Raw genomic sequence first — 15,883 nt, 5'->3', positions numbered from 1 at the left:
CAGCAGCATCCAGAGGCTGTGGCCGCTGCCTTCACGAGGGATTCCAGTCAAGGATGACTCATTTTTCCACCTAAGTGACCGAGTTTCTGGTGCTACCATTTTTGGAAAAAAGCCACTCAGAAAAGCACTAGTTTGAAAGGAATTATCACCATACATTTAGGGAGAATGGTAACCATATACAGCATATATTCTATAATTAAAATTTATAATCTATATTATATATAATATATATTAATATATTGATAAAATATATATTTTATTACAGCTATAATTAAAAAGTATTTTCTGCAGCTCAACTTGAGAAAGAATCTCATTAATCTTGTTATACATATCAACCTACCTCCTGAATATCCATTAACGCAGTTCTTTGTCTAGTTAAACAAACATGAAAGTTGTAAACAGGCCATTTTTCTCTGGAAAGAATGAGTTACCTGAATGTTAGCCGGGAACATTTCAGCAGCTTGTCTAGAACGAAGGAGGTGGGGGACAATCTTTAACTTAACCCTTGTACTGACTGGGTCCCTTTTCAGCTCTGGCTTCAGAACTGCTCCCTGTTGAAAATATGTGTGATTATAGCTCAGCACTTCAAAATTATTGTGAATTGAAAAAAAAATCATGAGAGATCATCTAAATCAATGGTCGCTCAAACTTTTGTTTCAGGATCCCTTTATACTCTTAAAAATTACTGAAACTTCCAAAGAGCTTTTGTTTATACTGAATACCTATCAATATTTAATATACTAGAAATTAAAACTGAAAATATTTTAAGTACTTATTCATTTAAAAATTGGGCTTCCCTGGTGGCGCAGCGGTTGAGAGTCCGCCTGCCAATGCAGGGGACAAGGGTTCGTGTCCCGGTCCGGGAAGATGCCGCGGAACGGCTGGGCCTGTGAGCCATGGCCGCTGAGCCTGCGCGTCCAGAGCCTGTGCTCCGCAACAGGAGAGGCCACAACAGTGAGAGGCCCGTGTACCGCAAAAAAAAATAATAATAATAATATTAAACCCATTATATACTTTCATAAATAATATTTTTAAGAAAAATAAAAAACTATATTTTCCAAAACAAAAAACTGCACTGAGACAGTGGCATTGTTTTATATTTTCTGTAAATCTCTTCACTGTCCACTTTAATAAAAGAAAGCTGGATTCTTATATCTTTGTCAGCAATTAATTTGTTGTAATATGTTGTTTTGTTTTAAGTATGTTAAAAAAAACAGCTTCACAAAGATATGTGACCGGAAAAGTGGGGATGGTTTCAGCCTTTTCAGGTAATTTCAGATACTTGATGCAACCCCCAAACTTGATATGCAATAGGTTCTTAAAGGTTAACTGCCATGTGGATTTGAAACCGTATCAATGGAACATCTGCATACTGTTCTACTAAATTCCACCAGTCTATCTGCATACTGAATGGCTCCCTTACCCTGTATGCTTCTGTACCATCACTGGTCATTTGGAAAATACTGGCTCACCGAGTTAAGCAAATATTTCATTACAAAACATAAACGCGTACACAAAAAAATCACATTAATATCATAACCAATCTCATCAGAAAAGTCTGTAAGCACTGACAAGCTGTCAAGCTCATCGTGATGAATACAAATTTCCCAAAATTCTAGCTTTTGCTTAAAAGTTCAACTTTCATCTTTGCCAATAAAGCATGTTAACTGCTTTCTTGAAGCCTCATTTTTTCATTTTAAAAGAGAAAATACATGCCAAATACCCATCTCAATAACTAGAGTTTGCCTCTCTACTCCTTTTTTTAAATAAATTTATTTATTTTTATTCATTTATTTTTGGCTGTGTTGGGTCTTCGGTGCTGCGCGTGGGCTTTCTCTAGTTGCGGCGAGCGGGGGCTACTCTTCGTTGCGGTGCGAGGGCTTCTCATTGTGCTGGCTTCTCTTGTTGTGGAGCATGGGCTCTAGGCATGCAGGCTTCAGTAGTTATGGCTCATGGGCTCTAGAGCACAGGCTCAGTAGTTGTGGCGCACAGGCTTAGCTGCTCCGCAGCATGTAGGATCTTCCTGGACCAGGGCTCGAACCCGTGTCCCCTGCATTGGCAGGCGGATTCTTAACCCCTGAGCCACCAGGGAAGCCCAGTTCTTAGTTTTCTAAGGAACCTCCATATTGTTTTCCATAGTGGCTGTATCAGTTTACATTCCCACCAACAGTGCAGGAGGGTTCCCTTTTCTCCACACCCTCTCCAGCATTTACTGTTTGTAGATTTTTTGATGAGGGCCATTCTGACCAGTGTGAGGTGATACCTCATTGTGGTTTTGATGTGAATTTCTCTAATGATTAGTGATGTTGAGCATCCTTTCATGTGTTTGTTGGCAATCTGTATGTCTACTTTGGAGAAATGTCTATTTAGGTCTTCCGCCCATTTGTGGATTGGGTTGTTTGTTTCTTTGATATTGAGCTGCATGAGCTGCTTGTATATTTTGGAGATTAATCCTTTGTCAGTTGCTTCATTTGCAAATTTCTTCTCTCATTCTGAGGGTTGTCTTTTTGTCTTGTTTATGGTTTCCTTTGCTGTGCAAAAGCTTTTAAGTTTCATTAGGTCCTATTCGTTTATTTTTTATTTTATTTCCATTTCTCTAGGAGGTGGGTCAGAAAGGATCTTGCTGTGATTTATGTCATAGAGTGTTCTGACTATGTTTTCCTCTGAGAGCTTTATAGTGCCTTGCCTTACATTTAGGTCTTTGATCCATTTTGGGTTCATTTTTGTGTATGGTGCCAGGAAGTGTTCTAATTTCATTCTTTTACGTGTAGCTGTCCAGTTTTCCCTGGAGCTAATATGGTTTTTTAAACAACTATTAATGGTTTAGAAAGCAAACAAATAATCTTGTATTAGAGTCTAGGTTTCTACTTGGAACACTTTTAAACAAGTTAACTAAACAGAACCTATGTTATTAAGCAAACATCTTATTTCCAGAATTCAGAAGAACCCACCTATTGTTCTAGATTCTAGACCACGGGTCAACAAACTACAGCCTATGGGCCAAATCTGGCCTACCATCTATCTTAGTAAGGTCTGTGAGTTAAGAGTAGTTTTTACATTTTCAAATGATTTTTTAAAAATCAAAACAATAAAAATAATAATAAATAAAAACAATATTTTATAAAAGTGTATTTCATGAAAATAATATTAAATTCAAATTTCTGTAATGATAAAGCCTGACTGGCACACGGCCATGCTCATTCAGTTCTGTTCTGCCTATGGCTGCTTTCATGCTACAGCAGAGTTGAGCAGCTGCAGCCTCAGAACGATATATCCAATAAAGCCTAAAATATTTACAGAAAACGTTCATCGAGGCATAATCTGGACAATCGTTATTTAAGCACCTGAATTGAAAACACCAGATCAGGCAAACAAAGGTACCAGGAGATTTTAATCCACCTAGACTAGTACGGCTTAAAACTAGTATCAATATTTCCCACAGCATAGGTTCAGCTTAAATCAAAATAACCTGTAGAAAATGTTCAAATACATAGAGCCATGTCAATAAAATGCTTTTTATGATGATGTGAGAGTAAACAAAAAAAACCTACCTCTTTTGTCTTCAGTGGTATATCTCCAAGGTATACCTTGTACATCTTATTAATGATGGCAGGATTATTCCAGTCTATCAAGCTACAGAAGGTTGCAACAAAGCTTGTTAAAATTATTATTTTTTTCTCCCACTCCAATAATTTCAAAAAATCATAGCCTCAATATGTGTTACCAAAGAAAAATATTATAAATCACAAATGAAATGGGCAATTGACACTGCCCATCAAAGAAGAGAAGGAAAGGGATTAACTTCTATCAAAGTTAGTTTTCAAACAGAAAAAAAAGTCACTTATCCCACCATGATTCAACGTAAGATAGATCAGTGTATCCAGTGGCCCAATTTGGTACTACTCAAGAAATCTGGACTGTCTTCCACTCTCAGGACCAATGCCACAGAGCAGTTACAACACAGCAGAGCCATACTACACTTGTTCCAAGAGCCCTGAGGCATGATTCTTCTGTTCAGCCACTTGGAAATTCAAAAGTGATACAGAAAGTGACAAAAAACATTTTACCCATTAAAGCCACAACCCTAGGAAGCTTTCAACCCATGGCATTTCTTAAATACCATGTCACTGTGATCCCCAGTATCCCCCCTCTTATCTCCCAGCACCCACTTGCAATTTTAGCACCTAATTCTACAGAGCAGTCCTGCTGCCATTAGTCACTAAGACTTATTCCTAATTGGGGACCACAATAAGGTGACTTACTATTGATGGGCACCCACCCTCTGCAGCAGCCCCTGCCAGTCATCTTATAAACCCAGCAATAATGCAATCCTGCATTTCACTTGATTAGTGAGATTTAACCATGCTCTATTCTCTTTTGACATTGATTCTGCTTTCAAACTATGTTATATTTGTGCAAACATAATTTATCATGCTGCTTTGACTGTTTTTCTAATCCATCTCTTCTTTCATAGCTTATCAATCCACCTCTTGTCTGGATATCCGCAATTCCACTAGCCTCAAAGACATTCTACAATTCTACTTATTATTTACCTATATCTTTCCTCAGCTGATTGCTACTAACTAATCCTCAAGCTCCATCTTTGTTTCCTTCCTATAAATACTTCAGGTTTAGAGATTTTTGACAAAACACACACACACTTTAGTAAAACAAACTAAAAACTTAATAGTGATTAACTAATAAGGATAGTTTTCACTGTTTCTTCTACTTTTCCTCTTGCTACCTTTCTAGTTTTAGTTTCCTGATTACATGCTTGTGAAAATTCAGAAATGAATAACACAGAAAATAAAATTCCTTATAATCTGCACCATAACCCTCTCTATTCCTTTTCAGTAACAACTAACTTTGGTGTATATTTTTCTACACTTCTTTCCTATGCATGTAAAATAGTTGGATGGGCATGGCACGTAGATAAAGAAACAGACGTATCACTTGAAGAGATACTTTTATTTAACAAAATGGGATACCTACATATTGTTCTCAACTCACTTTTTACCTCTTAACAATGTTATGCTATTTTTGGGAAAATACAATTGTTTTAATAAACAAAACCAAAACTTATTAGAATACTTCAGTACCACATTTATAGTTCCAAAAATCCAATCTACTGTATGGTGTAAAGAATGGAGTCAGTTCAAACACAATGAGAAGTTTTAAAGGAAGATTTTTTGGAAAACAGAATGGAGGTTCCTCAAAAAAATAAAAAGAGAGTTGCCAGTGAGATCCAGCAATCCCACTGCTGGGCATATATCCCAACAAAACAATAATACAAAAAGATATATGCACCCCTATGTTCACAACAGCACTATTCACAATAGCCAAGATATGGAAACAACCTAAATAAATGTCCATCAACAGATGAATGGATAAAGAAGATGTGGTACATATATACAATGGAATATTACTCAGCCATAAAAAAAGAATGAAATAATGCCATTTGCAACAACGTGGATGGACCTAGAGATATCCCATTTTGTTAACTACATTTAGCATTAAATTCAAAAAAGAACTATTCCATAATCTGATTTTTTTAACGAAGTATGTTCAATTTTTCATGTATTCTCCAGTCTTTGCACATGTCATTTATTAAAATCAGTACGTATATCATTTTGCATTATGCTTTATTCATCTGCTATTACTTGGAGGCAATTTACATGTTGCTTTATTATTTTTATAATTATTTGGGCAGATATATAATATTCCATAGAGGTCACATAATTTATTTATTTACCTATTGTGGAAATCTGAATTTGTTTCCTTTCTTTTGAACAACTACAGGAAATGGTATAATGAATGAACCTGTAACATTTTTCTAAATATTTTTCTTCTTTGAATGATTCTCTTAGGATAACTTCCCAGAAGATTCAGATAAAAGATTGTAAATATTTTTATGATTCATTACCTACTACAAACTGCTTTCCAAAAATTATTTCAACTTATAGTGTCAATCAACAGGGTATAAGAATAGCAGTTTGAACAGAAACTTAAATGGAGTAATCAAATGTTGCACAATTTTATTTACCAATGGGTACAAACTGGCATACCACTGCCTTTTTGTGCATGATTTGATTTCGTAAACACAATATTTTCTATGAGCCTGTTTACTATATGTATTTCCTCCTGTGTAAATTAAGATCTATTCAACACCTCTTTTCAGGGGACCCGATTTTCATCATATTAACCATAATACCTACATACCCTTTATTAAAAGCCATCTCAAATAATTTGAGCTAGAGGAAGAATCAAAAATGAATAACTTCCGGGTTTTGACATTTTTCTTAACATCAGTTCTTTAAGTTCACTTACCTAGACAAAGGTTTCAATTCTTATGGTTATAATCCTGACCCATTCCAATTTTAAACTACTTCTCCAAACAGCTTTTCTTCTTTGTTTTATACAGAATTCTGCTCTTTAGCAAACTGTCTTTCATACAAATTAGGTATATTTCACAATCTCATCAACTGAATGTCTCACTACACAAAACCCAACATGAACCAATATGTGCTAGGCAAGCTTTTAGAAATCTAGCCTCTTTTTAATTTCGAAAGTTTAAAAGGGGAGCAGTTTACCTTTGCTTGCTTTTCAACTCCAGGTCCGCCGCTGTGGCTACACTGTGGCGTGTGTCACTAGAAGCAATCACCAGGTGGAGAACGGCTTCGAGCTCAGGCACCTGCTCAGCTTCTATGAATTTCACTATACCCAATTTGCACTGTAGATAAATGAAGGGAAGGAAAACCACTTATCAGAGAAACAAAGACCACCAACCTATAACATCTGTTTCACATATCAGTATGCTCCTAAACCAAAGATTAATAAAACAATAGTAGCCACTCCTGTTTAGGTTTAAATGTGCCTGGGGCTATACCAAACCATATATATTCATGATTTCATTGAACCCTCACAATCTGTGAGATGAGTACCATTATACCTATTTTTCTGATAAGGAAAACTGAGGCAAGGCTGAAGAGATTAAGACACAGTTAGTAAACGATGAAGGCCCAATCCAAACCCAAGTCTTGGACTCCAAGGCCACTATGATACGAAGCCTTCCTACTTAGGTTAACAGCCTCTCTAAAATGATGAAGCCTTGAACTGAAGTCCAAATCTGGAGCCTCCAGGTAGAAGTGGGGGTACATCAGAAGTACTCCATGGATTCTTCTGACAGTTCAAAAAGAACTAAACTCACACTCCATGAAGTTCTAATCTATTGTTAACATACTAACTCTGCCCTCAATATTCTTACATACTGGAAAAAACATGATTTCAAACATATGCAAGAATTGCAAATGCAAGTGAAATTCTAATCAAACAGTATTCAATCTAACTGGCTAAAATGAAACACAGACTGAAGAGAGATTCTGCTTAGAACTTCATGCAATGTGAAGGAGCTATGAATTTCAATACAAATAACTCTATTTAGGATAAATATACCTGAAAAATGAAACTTTACCTTTAAGAATCAGTTACATGATAGTTCTCATGTATATGAATTAGGACTGATAAAGTTTACAATAACTAAATGACAAAGGATGCAATTAAAAAGGATCATAAAAATGCCTGCCTTCCCTCCCCATGTTCAACACAACTGACCTGCAACAAGAGTTACAACAGACAAGATGCAAGCATTTACTGCACCCACAGTTATGGAAGTCAACTACACAAAGATATACACAAAAAAGTGTGCAAAGGAGGGGCTTCCCTGGTGGCGCAGTGGTTGAGAGTCCGCCTGCCGATGCAGGGGACACGGGTTCGTGCCCCGGTCTGGGAAGATCCCACATGCCGCGGAGCGGCTGGGCCCATGAGCCATGGCCACTGAGCCTGTGCGTCCGGAGCCTGTGCTCCGCAGCAGGAAAGGCCACAACAGTGAGAGGCCCGCGTACCGCAAAAAAAAAAAAAAAAAAAGAAAAAGTGTGCAAAGGAAACTGAGAACAATACTCATGTCCAGCAATAGGAGACTAGTTTAAAAAATATGTGGTTTACACATAATTACATTTAATACAGACATTAAAAAGGACATTATTTAAAAACCTGATATACTATTAAATGAAAAAAATGAAGTTCAAATAATGTGTTATGTGATACGTAAAAATGTATTGTGTAAAATTATATTTGTGTACACACACATGTACACAGAGCAGGCTGTAGGTGAATGACAAACTAGGGTGGCAGGATTCCAGGTACTTTTTAATTTCTCGTTATAATGTTCTATATTACTTGAACATTTACATTATCACTAACTTTATCATTTGAAAAAAATAAAAGCTGTCTTATCTGAAAGAAAAAAATGTAAAAAACAAAAGAGATATTTAAAAATTAGAGGAAAACAGCTGTCATCCTTGAAACTAAACTGTTCAACACTAGATCATGAAATTGACAAAAGGCATACAGAAGCCCTTAGAAATCAGCAAATAACGACCAACGTAAGATTACAATTTATAATGTTAACAATGATTCTCCAGCACTTACAGCTTTAGCCCTCAGACAGACCTAGATTCATAAGCCTACTACTAGGAGTGAGACTGTGGTGAATCTCAAAACCTCAATTCCTTTTACAAAATGGAACTAAATTTCTATACCTTCTGAAGGTGCTGTGAGGATTAAATGAAATAATGTATTCAAAGTACTCAGTATAGTGCCTGTCACATAGATCACACTCAGTAGAGTAGCTTCTGTCACTATTTACCCTTCTTTCTTACTTACATCATGGTTTAAGAAGAAAAAAGATCTATAAAACACGAAGATGTTAATCTAATCAAATAGAGCCCTTGCTGAACAAACCATTCTATAAATTTGTTGAGTGGCAAGAATGCCCACTTGCCTTTTTCCCTTTCCTGGGAACACTGTTTTGATCAGTGATCGCTTACACTGCCAAAAAGAAAAGGATCAAATCATTTAGACTGCCATGGAGAGATAAAGGAAGGATTGGAAGACTAACCCATGTTGCTTGAATTCCAAAATAATTACATACTGATCTCATCTGTTCTTCCCTGAGGTGCCTGATGACACAGACACAGTGAGGCACCTTCTCTGTAGAGCACCAGTCTTTTTTAAAAGCTGCTCAGAGAACATCTGTGTCCTGTTTAAATCCAGAATAAAATTCTTAATGCCAATTTTTCAATTCCCAGGAAGAAATATAAAAGGGGGTCATGCTTTTCCCCCATATGGTCACTTGTTCCTCACTTTACACAGAATGTACAGCCCTAAAAAGCTGAACAATATAAGATAAATTGTATTTCAAGTGCACCAAAGCAGCTAGATAATTATTAAACCTGTAATTAAAAACTAAAATGAAAGTTACTCAATTTATAAATGGGCTGTATTTTATACTTGAAATATGTAAGCAGTATTAGAAAAACTAAACAGCATTTCCCACTCCTCCCTTTCCCTGGGGCTTTAACCAATAAATGACATGATGACCAGAACACATTACATCAATCGTATCTCATTACAGAGCCTGAATACGCTGGAATTATGTAACACATACTTCCACGGACTTCAAAGGGGCAAGTGTGCAGGGTTAAGCTCCGTACAAACAAGCAGCGTGTGATACCTGTTCCAATTGTTCAGGTGTCCATGGGTTATCTCCAATAACTCGTTTAGCTGCATAAAAGCTCATTCCTGGGGGAGGCTGTGGTATTCCAGAACCTCCCCCACTATTTGAAGAAGAACCCTGTGCTGAAGATGAATTTTGGCGACTCTGGGATTCATTTAACACGTATCTGGAAAGGAAATAGGAATTTAACCTCTCTATAAACACATACAAACACATGCATATATATAGCACATTCAGTTATATACTTTCCTCCCACAGAATGTTGTTAGAAGAATGAACACTTGAAATTAAAATTTTATCATAAAGAAAAATTTTAGAACTATCTAAAAAAGGTATCTACATCTTCAGCAAATTAACCATTAGAGTACATCTGCTCAACCTGGTCACAAATGAACTGTAACAGTTACCAACAATGAATATAAATATTCTGTTCACTCTCAATCTATAAATAATTGTTCTAAAAGCCACTATGGACCCACTACATTTTAAGTTTTTAGTTGACAAATACAAAGGTTTACTGACTGTAATGGGGTGGAGGGGGAACTACTGTTTTATACCCAAGGCAGAGAATATTTATAGTCATTCTCATTTCTGTTCAATTCTCCTTGAACTCCTTATATTTCTGCATTAGAAAACCCACTGAGGGCTTCCCCAGTGGCGCAGTAGTTAAGAACACACCTGCCAATGCAGGGGACATGGGTCCGAGCTCTGGTCCGGGAGGATCCCACATGCCACGGAGCAACTAAGCCCATGCATCACAACTACTGAGCCTGCGCTCTAGAGCCCACGAGCCACAACTACTGAGCCCGCGTGCCACAACTACTGAAGCCCACGCACCTAGAGCCTGTGCTCCACAACAAGAGAAGCCACAGCAATGAGAAGCCCGCACACCGCAACGAAGAGTAATCCCCGCTCACTGCAACTAGAGAAAGCCCGTACACAGCAACGAAGACCCAATGCAGCCAAAAATAAATAAATAAAATTAATTTATTTTTAAAAAATAGAAAAACTCACTGAAACCTCTAAACCACTTACCATACAAGCACATACACCCCAAAAATGAAAAAATTCAAAAGGATCCAAAGAGGAAAAAAATCGTAATAAGGACCAGCTTTTTCCATTATATGTTCAAAGCATACAGCTTTGCAGCTAGTTATTAATTTATCATCCCATTTCTTTTTTAGCTTCTATAGATTAAAAATGAGATTTCTGATAAATTCATTCTGAACCACTAAACTAGCATTCCTCATCTACAAAATGAAAATTTTGATATGAATATTAATTCAAGTCCTTCTGAACTCTAAAATTCTATGCTGACAAATTACCAGACTGGATATTAAAATAAAATACCTGTTATAATAAAAATTAAAGAAAACATCTGAAGCCTAATGGCATAGTAAATTATTCCACATTACTATAAAACATATTTGTTCCATTCCTAAATTCATCTAATTTTTTTTAAAAAACCTGTTAAAGAATCGTTTTAATATTTTTATATAAACAAGGCAAATTCTCACTGGTAAGAAAAATGTGAGGAACTACTGGCTTGGGTACATTGTGCGCCTAAGTTAAATTTGGATTTCAAAGTTAAATTACCAAAGCCATCATCACCTGCCAGTTCTGGCTGCCTCCTGATTCAACAACTATAAAAGGAGGTTTTCATTTGTTTCTCAGTTATAGCAAGACTGGCAGCAGTAAGTAAATCAATTAATAACTACTGAACAGCTAACATCGTGCAAAACACCATCCTAAGCACAAGACAGAGGAACAGCAGGAGGTGTAAGACTGAGTGTCTGCCATCTGGAGCAAGTTGAGACAATAACAACACAACAAGTGCAACAGCATATGATATGTTATCAGATGACAAAGAAACTGCAGGGAAGTAAGAAATGATATGACAGAGGTAGTGGAAGGTCCAGAAAATAAAGCTGCCAAATTAGAGGAGTGGGAGGAGAGCAAAAAGGAGAGGAAAGAAATCGTACAGCGTGAACTCTCGTGGCTGGATGGAGGGACAGGTGATGTGGAGCCCCCCATGCCACGCTCATAGTGTATACTGCATTTTTGGTCAGGGAAGAAATGTAATGAAAGCAATACGTTAGAAGAATCTCTCTGGCAGCAGGACAACCTAGAAAAGGAGCAGGCTGGAAGCAGATGACAACGTGGGCGCTACGCCAGGAACCAGAGCTAGAGTAAACAGCTCTTGACTTCAAAAAGCTCCCAATCTATTAGGATGGGATAAGCCAACAACGCAATAAGAGCACAAAGTGGCACTTCAGATGGGTGCTTAGCCTTATGAGGACAAGGGAGAGTCCTGTGCGTAGGGCAGGGAGTTAGTCAGAGACAACAGAACTGGCCTCTAAGCTAGTTTGTGAGGCTTTTTCAAAGTGGTTTTCCTGGCTGCCGTTTTCTGTTGTTTTCTTTCTTTCCTTCTTTCTTTCTTGATGGGGAAGCATTCTAAGCAGAGAAAACTGTCTTCTCTTAAAATGTAGACAGGCAAGGAGATATAGAGTACATGAAATGCATGAGTGCATGTAATGACTGGAAAATAACAGCCCAGGGATTTTAAGGGGTCACTGATAAAATCTGTGTTTTAAAAATCAGGAAACTCTGTGGCAGTGTAGAAAGTTTTGAAGAAGAGCAGCTGGTGAGAAAGTCATGAAAAGAGATGAAAAGAGTTGAAAAGAGCCGAAACTAGAATGGCAGCAGTGGGAATGGTTCCAGGACACATGGAGGAGGAGGAAGGAGGTCTTACGGAACTGATACTGCAGCAACGAGGAAGAGAAAGCTAGAGGCAATTTATAACTGAGCGCCTACAAGGCTAAGAGAATCATCACAGCACTGATGGTAGTTAAAGAAGAGAAACTATGTTTACTGGGAAGACTGATTTCAGCTTGGACGGGGCAAGTCTGAAAGCACAGCAGCAGCTCCACACCCATAAGGTCAGTAAGCAGCGGCGCTGCAGTTTAGAAGAGGTCAGGGCTGCAGCAAAACAAATCTGAGACATTCATTTTCAAGTGAAAGTTGAATCACTGAAAAGAGTACTTGACTGCACACAGTAAAAGCAATCAAGAACAAGGTTGCTTTGTTTTGTTTTTATTTTTTTTTTACTTACCCATAAGGCATCAAAAGGACATCTAGCATGAAGTCCAAAAGCAGCTGCACAGTCTTTGGTTTCTCAGCAAGGTTAAACGGAGAAGCTGATTTTGATGATTCAACAGGGTATTTCATGTGAAAAAGGGTTGGTATTAAAAGATGCATTAAGCTGAAAAAACAATTACATTTATTGCAACTATTTAAAAAATAAGATTTTTTATACATGCAAATAACAGACAAAACCAAAAAAAAAATAAAATCACATAACAAAAAGTAGCAATCGTAGCAAGGGCCATTCATTTTCAATACCACTAATTTACAAAGTCCTAATCTAGGGAGTGGCCTAGACTTCATTCTTATTTCCTTCTTATTAAAAGCTCAGGATATTGAGTAATAAGTGACATTTAGCCAATCTGGCTCATCACCAAAAACACCTGAGAAAAATGTACATAATATGGGCTCAGTGTTAATATCTATTACCACAAGAGATTTAATACTAAACCTTAGGTAAAGTTCAACTTATAACATGTCCTGTCAATCATTTTTTTCCTTTCCACATTTAATTAAAAATAAAGTCATTCTAAATCTAAAGAAATTAAACATCAATCATGTCAATATTTGGAATACAATATTAAATTTCCACTGTGTGAATTTAAGTAACAGATTCTTTTCTTCTTTCACTAAACCTGTTGCTATTAAAACATGAAAATTTCAAACAGTGTTTACGATGTCTATTAATTTTACTTGTAAATATCTGTATTACAATCTTTTAAAAATGTTTATGCTCTAAAAAGTGAAGTGAAAACATGATTTAAATCCATCTTTCCTCCACAACTTCTTTTCATGGTTGTCACTACAACAGGGCTTAGGATACAGAAGTTTTGAGCTAAGCCTAGAAACTAAGGATGATATTCCTTTTCACCTCTCCAATTCCCATATTAATACAAACGAGTAATTAGTTCCTTAAGAAAACTGCTCTGAAACTTTATATCCTCCAAGAAAGAAATGTCTGATGAAAAGCATATTAGATCTCAAATTTCTGCAATCACAGAACATCAGTTGCTTCAAAATAACTAACCGAAATAAAAATGCATTTAGATTGAGAAAAATGTTAGTTCTACACATTTTTTGATATGCTCACAAGAAATTTTATAATTTATAAAATTAACAAAACAGTAATGTTGAGGTAACACAGAACCGTCAACTCAAAGAGCTCAACTCAAGCCTTTGTATTTGCCCAAGTGAAACCAAATGTGTGGATCTATTTTTGAATGGCAGCTGTTGACTCTCACAGGTGGGCAATAAGGTAACTGAGGAAAGCATACCTGTCCTGCTGGGGCTGAGGCTTCCCTTCCATGGCAGTAAGAAGCGTAGGAGCCAGCTCACATTGTTTTTCCACTGGTAGGCGAGGATAGCCCATCTTAACATAAATTATAGTAAAATTCTAATGCAACAAGAGAAAGTCAAGTAAGTATGAAAGAAATACTCTAGGATTTCAACAAAAACACATGACTAATAACCTAGGCAGCTTTGTTATAACAAAGAAATTGAATCCTCCTTCCTCATGTTTATCACCTGTTTGTTACAGCTTGACCAACTAGTATATCTCAGGAAGAACTCCAGCCCCAATTACTCAAAATGCTTACTTTTAAGATGGGGTTCATATGAGAGAGCATGATCTAGTCTAAAGCACTTATACGTATATCAAATCATCATATTGTACACTTTAAATATAGACAATTCTATTTGTCAGTTATGCCTCAATAAAGCTGGGGAGAAAATAAAGTACTCATATGTGCAATTACTTTTCACTGAAAAAAAAAAGGAATCATTTGACCTACCTAAACCTACATACTACACATCAGTATCAGCTCTCCCAGTTTGTTACATTAATCCTTTCAAGCTAAGTGGAGACCCCATGTTAAATCCTAGGCTGCCATTTCCCAACTGGTCAATTACTAAAATAACCTTCTCTTTCTAATTCAGATTGACCTCTCATAATCTTTTACTAAGAATCAATCATTCTTTTTGTAAATCAACATACCTGACAAGTCATTACACCGACATTCCTTTGCCCTGTGTAAATGGCCATACATTATCCTGTTCCTACCATTTCCTCCAGATCAATACTCAGTGGAAAAACAGTGTGTCCTTTTGAAGAAAAACACCTCACATTTCATTTAGTCTAAGGTGAAATTCTAGGCTGGCCAATATACTGATGGCATCTAATACATGTTATGAAAGAAAACTTACTGTAAGTCAGAAAATATTCCAAGATAACACTCACTGTGACAAAGGAAACTGCAGCAGGGTCCTGGTACTGAACCAAGAGTGTCTCTACGGGGAGCTGTATCTTGGGGCGGCTTTTTATACGCTTATTCAGATGGACCAACAGTTCCATTACCTAAAATACAGGAAGATATAAACTGAAATTATTGATCATATCTTAAAAACGAATTCATTTCTCAGATATTACTTATTTTAATGAATAGTAGCTACTTTGTTCTCTTAAAGGAGGTAAATTTGACATCCCAGAAAGGGAGTATACAATATTAAAATCTTGTTCCAAAATGTTATCCCCAAGAATCCATGCACCAGATTTTTAGTAGTGAATTTATTTTTACAATGTCCTTTAGTTAATTAAACTTGAGATTCCAGATGGGCCTACACTGAGGCACAGTCTCCCAGAAGACCTGTGAACAAATGATAGCAACACACTATGCTACAGACTGAATGTCTGTGTCTCCCAAAATTCACACTTTAAAGCCCTAAACCCCACTGTGACGGCTTTGAGAGGTAAACAGGTTTGGAGGAGATCGCGGGGGGGGGGGGGGGGGGGCACGATGGGATGGGTGCCCTTCTAAGGGGATGAAGGTATCAGAGTTCTTCCTCTCTCTGCCGTCTGAGGATAAAGCAAGAAGACAGCCCTCCGTACACCATGAAAAGTTCCCGACGAAGAGCCTGACCACGCTGGCACTCTGATCTCGGACTTCCAGCCTCCAACACTGTGAGAAACAAATGCTGTTTATGTCATCCAGTCTGTGGTATACTGTTATAGCAGCCCAAACTAACTAAAATACAACGTGAACACTACAGCAAGAGAAATATACAAGGTACTGAGAGTTTCAGGAAGAAAAAGTTATCTACTAAGATCAAGGAGGACTTCCGGGAGGAACTGACAGGAAACTAAGTCCCAAAGAGCAGATGAAATTCCAA

At 37.1% G+C, this 15,883-nt stretch overlaps 1 protein-coding gene across 5 annotated transcripts in view; it reads right to left on the bottom strand.

The window, feature by feature from the left end:
* ECPAS (Ecm29 proteasome adaptor and scaffold) overlaps positions 1-15,883 on the bottom strand; it is a 103,146-nt gene that overhangs the window by 52,891 nt on the left and 34,372 nt on the right. For 4 of the 5 annotated variants that reach the window (XM_030859024.3, XM_030859025.3, XM_030859022.3 and 1 more), the window contains 7 exons: positions 14,955-15,071; positions 13,993-14,111; positions 12,687-12,836; positions 9,572-9,740; positions 6,591-6,730; positions 3,552-3,633; positions 432-551 (listed from right to left, as the gene is read on the bottom strand). In XM_030859024.3, the coding sequence (XP_030714884.1) occupies positions 432-551; positions 3,552-3,633; positions 6,591-6,730; positions 9,572-9,740; positions 12,687-12,836; positions 13,993-14,111; positions 14,955-15,071 (897 nt within the window). Of the gene's footprint in view, positions 1-431; positions 552-3,551; positions 3,634-6,590; positions 6,731-9,571; positions 9,741-12,686; positions 12,837-13,992; positions 14,112-14,954; positions 15,074-15,883 lie in introns of those variants that run through there. The other variant, XM_070045706.1, reaches the window with a different exon arrangement.

This window comes from Globicephala melas, chromosome 6 (assembly GCF_963455315.2).
Source record: "Globicephala melas chromosome 6, mGloMel1.2, whole genome shotgun sequence".
Lineage (NCBI taxonomy): Eukaryota > Metazoa > Chordata > Mammalia > Artiodactyla > Delphinidae > Globicephala > Globicephala melas.
This window is presented reverse-complemented; position numbering and strand designations above follow the sequence as displayed.